The 10,102-nt window shown below is 39.1% G+C and overlaps 1 protein-coding gene across 1 annotated transcript in view; it reads left to right on the plus strand.

Moving 5' to 3' along the window:
* The window catches only part of LOC139473945 (17S U2 SnRNP complex component HTATSF1-like), a 47,552-nt gene extending 41,630 nt beyond the window's left edge, over positions 1 to 5,922 (plus strand). Inside the window, exon 8 of the mRNA XM_071256781.1 lies at positions 3,809 to 5,922. Coding sequence (XP_071112882.1) covers positions 3,809 to 4,363 — 555 coding nt within the window. The 3' untranslated portion in view covers positions 4,364 to 5,922. The remainder of the gene's footprint in view (positions 1 to 3,808) is intronic.
* Positions 5,923 to 10,102: the final 4,180 nt, after the last annotated feature.

A 10,102-nucleotide genomic window follows, 5' to 3' on the forward strand; every position in this document is an offset into this window, starting at 1 on the left:
TAATTATTAGATTAAATCATAATTCCTAGATTATATGAATGATAAGAACAAGTTGTCCCTTTTAAAGACTGGCCTCCTTAGTGCTGTCAGCTTATCTAGACTTGCCTATTATTAGGATAGAATTACTATAGATCTCTCGACTTCACTCAGTACAGATTTGGAACAAGGCTAGGGCAGTGGGGTAGCAGAACACATGCGTTTGATTCCATACAGTGGAAACTGCTTTCTGTATGTTCTCCATTGTGAAATATGTGGAGGATATTTACCTTTTTTCGCCAAATGACATATTTATTATCATGAGTGTCCTGATACAGTGGATATTTCCATGAGTGGCGCAGTCATGAGTGCAAATGTCAACTTGTTCAGATCACAAAATGAAATACAATGGCTTTTTTGAAGAGAAGTCAAATGTTTTGTATTCCTTACGGACTAAATATAGTTGACGTAGTGAAATATTGATTTTTATGTTTTAAAATAAACAGTCTGGGACATTAGCCATTAGTCCGAACCCTGAGGCTTGTATAATATGTTTTCGGTCAAGTAAGTTCTGAAAATAGTAAACCAAATAATAACACCAAATTTAACTGTTTATTTCTTGTTTAACGCCGCTCTCAGCAATATTCCAGCTATATGACGATGGTCTGTAAATAATCAAGCCTGGACCAGACAATCAAAGGAGTGATATCATGAGCATCGATCTACACATTTGCATCAATCATGCATCAATCATGCATCAATCAAGTCAGCGAGTTCTGAGCACCCAATCCCGTTATTCGTGTCTCCTTTTACGACAAACATGGGTTGCTGAGAACATATTCTAACCATGATGTTCACGTGTGGGGGCAGGGATGGCCCAGTCATCTAAGGCGCTGTGATTCGCTGTGTAGTGTTGCGTCCCTTGGGCGCGCCAGAAGCCTTTGATTGTGGGTTCGAATCCCAGTTCGCCCCGATTATGTTTCTAGGTTTGTCAGCACCATACCCGTGCTCGTGGGTTTCAACGAAGTGGTAAACCTGTATCACCTCGGGCTTTCCTCCCACATTAAACTGACATGCCGTGATATAACTGGAATACTGTTAAAAGCGGCGTTAAACCCAACTCACTCATGTGTAAAATTCAACAGAAAATGATGGTAAGAGACAAGTTCAGGCTAGTTGTCCCAAAAGTATTTGAAACAGGCTGTAAACATAGTATGCCATCATTAATACATAATAAAGTGCAGTATTGATGTATTATTGCCAAAAGTGAAATGGATCCCTACAAACTATAGTATGTTGGAGTTTGTCCTGATAGAATCAGATAGTATTAGACAGACTATTTAATCTTCAAGAAGGGTGGGTTGTTGTTGGCTCAGAAAATATACCATCAAGCGAAAAACAATATTTGCTTCACTATTTTGAGAAGTTAACAGTTTGCCTGATGTATAGTAGCTGAGATTCGTACATAAAATGTCATCGGTTTGTTAAAATCAACAGGTCTTTATTGTTTGAAATTAAAGATATGGAAACAAATGCAATTGATGTTGATGGCTTCATTATGTGAGAAGATGTAGTGAAATAATTTGTTTTCATGATTGTGGACCATTTACATTTTGTGTGGGTAATTTTCCAAAGAGTATATTTCTTTCTTGGGTGTGTTTGGTACAGTGAAGTAGTGTTTTTCATCATCAATGGTTGAACATGTAGAGCATAGCCTCTGATGTTGGTTGGTTGGTTGGTTGGTTTGTTGTTTTATGCCGCACTCAGCAATATTCCAGCTATATGACGGCGGTCTGTATAAATAATCGAGTCTGGACCAGACAATCCAGTGATTGATATCATGAGCATCGATCCACGCAATTTGGATCGATGACATTCATCAACCAAGTCAGCGAGCCTGACCACCCGATCTCGTTTGTCGCCTTTTACGACAAGCATAGTCACCTTTTATGGCAAGCATAAGTTGCTGAAGACCTATTCTATCCCGGAATCTTCACTGGTGCCTCTGATGTAGTGGTATGGGTGGCTTTGTATGTCTCCCAAGTTCTATATTTCATTTATGGCTACTTATTCTTAGTTTAGAAAAGTGCACTCGATATTTTCTTATTTTACAGAAACTGAGATAGGGTTCTAATTTTATTTCGTTTTTAACTATCCTGAATGTCCTAAGTTTGTTTCCTGTGCCTCTAGTTGCATTTACATCTTGAAGAGATTCCTTGAAGAGGGAGTTGAAATTCAGATTTTATTGTCTCTTTGAATGCTACCGATATGAAATCTAAATATTGAAATGCACTTTAATTACAATGTCCCTTGATTGATTCACCTGATACAGAAGTTGTTATCCACAAAAAAGTTTCATGTCTTGTCCTTCCAACTTCTACTAAATGCCTATCGAGACTTCATGAATAACTGTTGTCAATTTACGCAGTAATCCTTTTGTACATCATAGGAAAAAAATATAAACACTGTGTGGTGTCTGTGGCACTTTAATGTTGCCTCAGTAGGACAATTACTGTTCTCATAATGGCCAATTTATTCACTTTTTGTAGCATTGTAACCATATGGCCTGTAGTAATTGATGCACCCAGTGGGTGCGAGATGTGTGGCTTACCTCACCACTGATCATGTTTGAAGCTTAGTTAGGGGCCTTTATTTGAATGGTAATGTCACGGCATGAAATGAAGTGCAGGTCAGACGTGACTGTAAGCTGATATTAGGTGACTGTAGATGGCTGGGCTGGTGATGTGTGTGGGATGCCATATCATGTGAACACACTGAGGGACTTGACATCTAGAGGGGAACACATCCGGGAGCTCCTTGGCTTCTTGTTACCAGTGTTTATGAGATTTGGCTTCATCAAGAATTTCGGTTTCAATTAGCTTTGAAGGGAATTTGAGCCATGGAGCTAATGTTGGCTTCCCGGTTTGATTCAAATTAATTTGTTTTGTTTTTTTCAAAAATTAAGTTAAAATCTGTCAATTTTGATGTTTCATAATTTCATAGACTTCAGTTGTGTTCTTTGTAAGGAATGTAGTTAAACTAAATTAACTTGCGCCCTTAGTTCTGAGTAATAAATATATAACGTCAACGCAACAGAATAACCAGTCTTACTGTAGTAATTTGCATATCTCTAAAATGTACATCATGGTACAAGGTGATGTTTTGCCCTTGTATGCATGGTACAAGGTGAATTTTACAATTATGTACAAAGTACAATGTACAACAGCTTCACAGTTGTATGCATTGTACGATGTATAGCAGTTTTACGGTTGTGTGCATGGTACAATGTACGACAGTTTTACAGTTGTGTGCATTGTACGATGTATAGCAGTTTTACAGTTGTGTGCATGGTACAATGTATGACAGTTTTACAGTTGTATGCATGGTACAATGTATGACAATTTTACAGTTGTATGCATGGTACAATGTATAACAGTTTTACGGTTGTGTGCATGGTACATTGTATGGCAGTTTCATAGCTGTATGCATGGTACAATGTATGACAGTTTCACAACTGTGTGCATGGTACAATGTATGACAATTTTATAGCTGTATGCATGGTACAATATATGACATTTTTACAGTTGTATGCATGGTACAATGTATGACAGTTTCACAGTTGTATGAATGGTACAATGTAGGAAAGTTTCACAGTTGTATGCATGGTACAATGTATGACAGTTTTACAGCTGTATCCATGACGTAAGGTGAGATGGCATCACAGGTATGCATAGCTGGGATGGTTTCTGTTGTTTTCGGGATAACCCTGACTGAGTGCCAAGATATTGGGCACATTATGGCAAAATGTTATGGCTTTGTTTACATGTTTCAGCGTAACTCTGACGGAGTGATCTCGGTGAAGTACAAAGAGGCGGAGGAGGCAGATAAGTGTATTGCTGGACTCAATGGCCGCTGGTTTGCCCAGCAGAGAATCATTGCAAGTGCCTGGGATGGAGTCACAAAATATGAAATCGAGGAAACCGAGGAAGAAAGGAACGCAAGACTCCAAAAGTGGGAAGGTTTCTTAAATATAGGTGCTTCGACCAGTTCTTCCCCTGGTGCTTCTTCCTCAGTCACATCAGATTCTGCAGCTTCATCAACAGTTGCCATGGATACATCATCAGTTCCTGCTGTGACATCACCAGTCTCTGCTGTTACATCATCAGTTCCTGCTGTGACATCATCAGTTCCAGCACTGACCAAGAGTAAAGACAGTGGGGAAAAGGTTGAGGGTGGAGGGAAAGAAGGGGACAAGGAGGATGAGGAAAAGGAGGACGAGGATGAGGAAAAGGAGGACGAGGATGAGGAAAAGGAGGACACGGGTGAGACGAAGGAGGACGAGGGTGAGACGAGGAAGGAGGGCAACACTGAGAAGACCAGTAGCTGATAGAGATAATGCCAGAGGATTTCTGATATGCTGTATTTCATATGAAATGAAAATTATGTTCAACAAAATGAAATAATAATTCTGAGGATAACTTGTTACGGCATGTAACAGTATGGGTTTTGCTACTGGTGTACTTCTCAACAAAGATTAATAACCAGTAGTATGATACATTGTTTTCATGTGAACCACAATCAGCCAGGCAGTTATTGCGGTTACTTTTCACATATAATGTAAACTTTAGTCGTCAATCATGGGAATGGTGCCGTCTTTCAATTTTGACTGTTTGATGCCCCATGTGGAACTGGGGAATTGTCTCACATTGATTGGTCAGGGGGAACTCCAATTATCAGCCAGAACAACGATTTTAAGTGATTTAATATTTAGAATATCGGTACAATGATGATCTGAAACCTTTCTAGACTTTGATTGACCAGACTGGTTGTTGATAAGATTACAATTCCTAATTGTCAGAAACGATAAGTATTCTAAGCATATTTGCAGTTCTGACTATATTGACTTAAATATGCCTATCTGTAGGAGTCCGACGGACAACCTGATATCTCATGTTCTTCATACAAGCGCATTGTTTTGCTATTAATTGTGTCTACACACTGGAAAGTATGATGTCTTATGCAGGAGTTAAAACATCTTGTACTGTTTGGTTTCAACAAATTAGAGGAGGGAAGTAATGGTTTTTAAACAGCAGCATTTTTTTTTGTTGAGATTGTTTGGGTTTGTATGTAAGTTCAGTAGTAAAGCAGTTGTCTGCACAGTTCCTGAACCACATTATTTTCCAGCCCAACTGTAATCATATATCCCTAAATGAAGCAAGTCTAGATTTTCCACAGAATCTCCATCTCAGTGAGGCTCCTTTTCGATTTTTGTAGGTGCTTGTTTTTATCAAAAATATATATTTTCAGAAACTGAGCGTTAGCCTAGTGAAGCAGGTGTATGTGAAGATGCAATTGCTACATGAACTTTCAGAATTTTATACACACATAGTAAAGGAATATTATGTATATTTTGTATTTGGTAGCAATTGTAGACAGGTCATGAATATATGCTTCTTAAAAGAAGTTAAGTAACTCACATGACAGATTAACTGTAGTAATATGAAAGAGAAAGGTGCTCTTAACTTCATTTGAGTAATACATCTTTGTATTTGTAACAGGACACACAGCCATTTTTCTTTTATTGTGCTTGAGTTAGATTTCACTCAGACTCCAGTGGTATAGACAAGTGTTCACTGGTAGGCTAGAGACCAGTGTTAGTCCCATTAACAGGTACAGAAGGTGTGTTAAGTCTGTCTCCGCGTCCCCTGCTGGTACAGTGATAAAGTCAGTGCAAACCACACTCACGGACTGCTGAGGAGAGGTTAGGGAATAAATGAGTGTATTCTTAGGATTAAATCATATCACTGTGTTTAACCATTTAGTCTCGCAAAATATGCTGATTAATAAATTGCAATTAAGGCATGTGTGACATTGAAAGGAGTAATTAGTGCCACAATGCTAGATACTATCATGAACAGCTATAAAATGATTACAGTGCCGTAGCCAGCCAGGGGGGGGGGGCCAGGGAGGGCAGTTGCCCCCCCTGGATTTTTTATAGAAAACATTTTTCCTTGGGAAAGTTCACTTGAATAAGAAATAAATAATCTTATTTGCCCCCCCCCCCTGTAAAAAAAGTTAACTATGGCCTTGGATTATTTGTATGAATGTTTATTTCTAATGGTCTTGAGGCTCATGTTCTTCAGCGTTTAACACAAGCACCCTGAAATGTTGAATGGACAAATCAGTTGTGTCCCGAGATTCAATCGGTACAGCATCTACTATCAAGGGCCCCAGGACCCCCCTTTTTGTCAGTTATTGGGATGTATCCTACTCATTAGAAGTATATTATGATATACATATTTTGTTGAAGGAGATTCCTATAGTATTAGGAATTGTACTAATTTAATTTTGGAAAAGTTTATTTTCGACATGATTTGTTTGTTGTTTAACGCCGCACTCAGCAATATTCCAGCTATATGACGGCGGTCTGTAAATAATCGAGTCTGGACCAGACAATCCAGTGATTGACATCATGAGCATTGATCCACGCAATTGGGATCGATGGCATGCATCAACCAAGTCAGCGAGCCTGACCACCCGATCCTGTTAGTCACCTCTTATGACAAGCATGGTCGCCTTTTACGGCAAGCATGGGTTGCTGAAGACCTATTCTACCCCGAATCTTCACAGGTCTTTTTCAATTACGAAGTTTATTTGGCACGACTGCAGTTTACCTGGCACAACATATGGTGCATAAGGCTCTTGCTTTACTGATCTTGTGGGCCTCTTCAATCCTTAGGGTTTGTTGTGTTCGGGTTAGCCCAAAGTCTATCCTTAGGCTTAAACCCCTTTTCTGGTCATTACGATTAGGTACCGCTTTCTGATCGAACACCCCTTCACAATCCTTAGGGTTGGGTACCACTTGCCAATCAAACACCCCTTTACAATCCATAGGGTTAGGTACCCATTTATGATCATTTGGGTTAGTTGTGAGTTAGGGTATGGGTTAGCTATCTCAGCCATTTTTACGAATGAATCCAATTTCAGTGCAAAGTCAGTACAAATGTTATTATGTTGCAAGTTTTGCTGATAAAAATGGCAAAGTGCATTCAATTAACTCATTAGCCTAGATTAGCTTTGTGAGTTTGGCCCGACTGTGCCGTGCTAACTGAAACCCCAAACAAAGCGCCTGGTAAAGTGAAGTACTCCCTTTATTTTTTTCAATCATTTTTTTAAAGCCGTCATCAGTGAGAAATTAGGGCAATATTACTTTGATTATTTTGTCATGTTTATGTAGCCCTCATGTTAAAAGATTGGGATGGATGATAGCATTAAATAAAACAATCATTTATTTCTCCATTAACGTTTGTATATGCATATTTTCTGTACATTTTTGTAATTGAAAATATTTTTTTTTTTTTGTAAGTTGTAAGAATAGGGTCAATTTGGTGACGAGATATCTGAAAGAATTCTTCATGTGAATCTAAACAGTTGCCAAGGGCACCGCTTCAGAAGCAAGTTATCAAACTTGATGTTATCATGGTTATATATGATTAGTTTTCAATGTTATCCATCTACTGTTAAGGAAGATATCAAAAATATCTAATTTGATGATATTTTGAATGTAATGCACATTTTGCATTTTGAATAATAAATTGTTTCCAACTTTTTCTTGTTTTGTATTCAATTTTCATCAAAAGTCCAACATTCTGTTCCAGATGTTTGAGTTTAAAGAACACTACCATTCAAGACAAATGTCCTGCTGATTTGACCATGCAAGCAAAAAAAATACATTCAACTTTATGGATAACATGTTCTGGTTTATTGTCTCCCACCACAAAGTGGAAGGGGATATAGGAATGAGTGCTGTCTGTCTGTCACGTTTCGTTTCTGGAGCAGAACTAAAAAACAATGAATAATATCTTAACTCAACTTGGCACATAGGTAGGTCTAGTAGTGAACGGGTGCCTTTGGATAGTTTGGGATTTTAAAAAAAATTATTTCTAGTTTCCATGGCAACAACTTTGACTTATACCCCGTTTACCACCTGTTTACATGTGTGTGTATCATTACACACGTGTGTGTATACATGTCATGTGAACTCGTTTACACGTGTGTATATTTACACCAGGAGCAAATTTGCATCATGTCTTGACCAGATGCAAAAGTAAAATTGCATGTGTTAATTTGCACTGTATGTAAATATTGTCATGTGAATGCATAGTAAAATATACACATGTGCATTTACTTGTGAAAAGGGACTGAGTTGCAGACTTATTGTTACACACTTGTTACATTCCACCAGGGGCAGTCGGGTAGCCTAGTGGTTAAAGCGTTCGCTCGTCACGCCGAAGACCCGGGTTCGATTCCCAACATGGGTACAATGTGTGAAGCCCATTTCTGGTGTCCCCCGCTGTGATATTGCTGGAATATTGCTCAAAGTGGCGTAAAACCATACCCACTCACTCACTCACTCACATTACACCAGAAATCACCTAGACATCGGTGTCATCATTTCTATTTATAGCCCAGATGTCTGCTGACCATCTCACTTGGTTTTTTAAGCTTCTCATTTGAGTGGTAAGTGTGACAGCTCAAAGATTGCAAAGAGACAAGGGATGACGATGAAACTATGGTGTTTTTGAATATTTGGCAAGAACTTCATGCAAAAGTTGTCATACCATTCCCTTTCATCATTGGAGGCATTTAACTTGTCCCACCAAGGGACTGACGATCAATGGTCCAGACCAGTCTATTGCTCGAGAAACCAATGACTAAAGTCGCACACAATTTGTACGGCAGGTCTCTTCTCATACACCTTTGTTAATAGCGGAACCTTTCCATCTAGAACCTCATGAAGTGAGTGATGGATTTATTAAACTTGGTGACCTGTACTATTTGCATACACTGTTCACTCACTTTTCTTAAAGTCATGTGAACGCATAGTAAATTTACATATGCACAGGTATGTATATTTACACATATGCAAATTTAAGTATGTGAGCATTTTCTGTGCATGTGAACAGGGTATTAGACACACATCCAGGCATGTCTTATTGGCGGGGGATATGAGTATTTCATGCTTGTTGCATTTGAAATCATATCTTTTACCCCAAGATACCACCCACTGCTTGAAGATGTGATCACACCTCCATAGAAAGTTGCATCAAGTAAACACCGAGTGAACACTGACCGCCCAATCAACATGTAGGACAGGTGGGCTCTTGTGTCAATCAGATGTCTCCGCTTTCAAATACGATTCGGCTTAATTTCTTTTCCAACTTGTTTCGATTTTATTGATTTCATATTTTAACAAAGCAAACCAACACAGAACACAAATATGTCTTTGATGGAACAACAATAATGAAAGCCTTTATTATTCATATTCAGAACTGGTGGTGAGAACTTTGTTGAAAATGGTCTGAACACTTTTCAACCGCCTCCATAGTCTAGTGGTAGAGTGTTTGCCCAGAGAGCGGAAGGTTGTGGGTTCGATTCCCGGCCGCGTCATTGTTGTTACCCTGTCTGGCGCTCGGCATTATGGGTGAAAACAAGGACTGGTCGGTAGTCGGTATACTGTGTCTGAGTGGGGTATTCATCTCAGTGGGCTAGCACTATAAATCGGCATAAGTCCAGACTAGTACAATCAGACACACACACACATGCATGCGCGTTGCTATTTAAGTGCAAGAATCTTGGTTGCAACGTTAAACCCCATTTCACCTCACTTGAATATTTTTGTCTCTCATTCTAAGAATTTGGAAGCCTCAATGCTGATTGGCTGTTTATAGTGTTCAGCTGATGCATCGTCAGATTTTCAAGCAGAGAGGCTTTGTATTGGATTAGCCCGATTTAAGTGAGATTGATGTTCAACATGACTGAACAGTAGTTTATGTACTATGTTGTTTGTTAGTGTGTTGTTTAACGTTGCACTCGGCAATATTCCACCTATATGACGGCGGTCTGTAAATAACCAAGTCTGGACCAGACAGTCCAGTGATTGACATCATGAGCATCAATCCACGCAATTGAGATACAATGACATGCATCAACAAAGTCAGCGAGGCTGACCACCAGATCCCGTTAGTCGCGTCTTACGACATGCATAGTCACCTTTTATGGCAAGCATGGGTTGCTAAAGACCCATTCTACCCCGGATCTTATGTATTATGTGCCCAGAGAGATA

This window comes from Haliotis cracherodii, unplaced genomic scaffold (assembly GCF_022045235.1).
Source record: "Haliotis cracherodii isolate W230 unplaced genomic scaffold, xgHalCrac1.p SCAF_3, whole genome shotgun sequence".
In the NCBI taxonomy this organism is placed as follows: Eukaryota; Metazoa; Mollusca; class Gastropoda; order Lepetellida; family Haliotidae; genus Haliotis; species Haliotis cracherodii.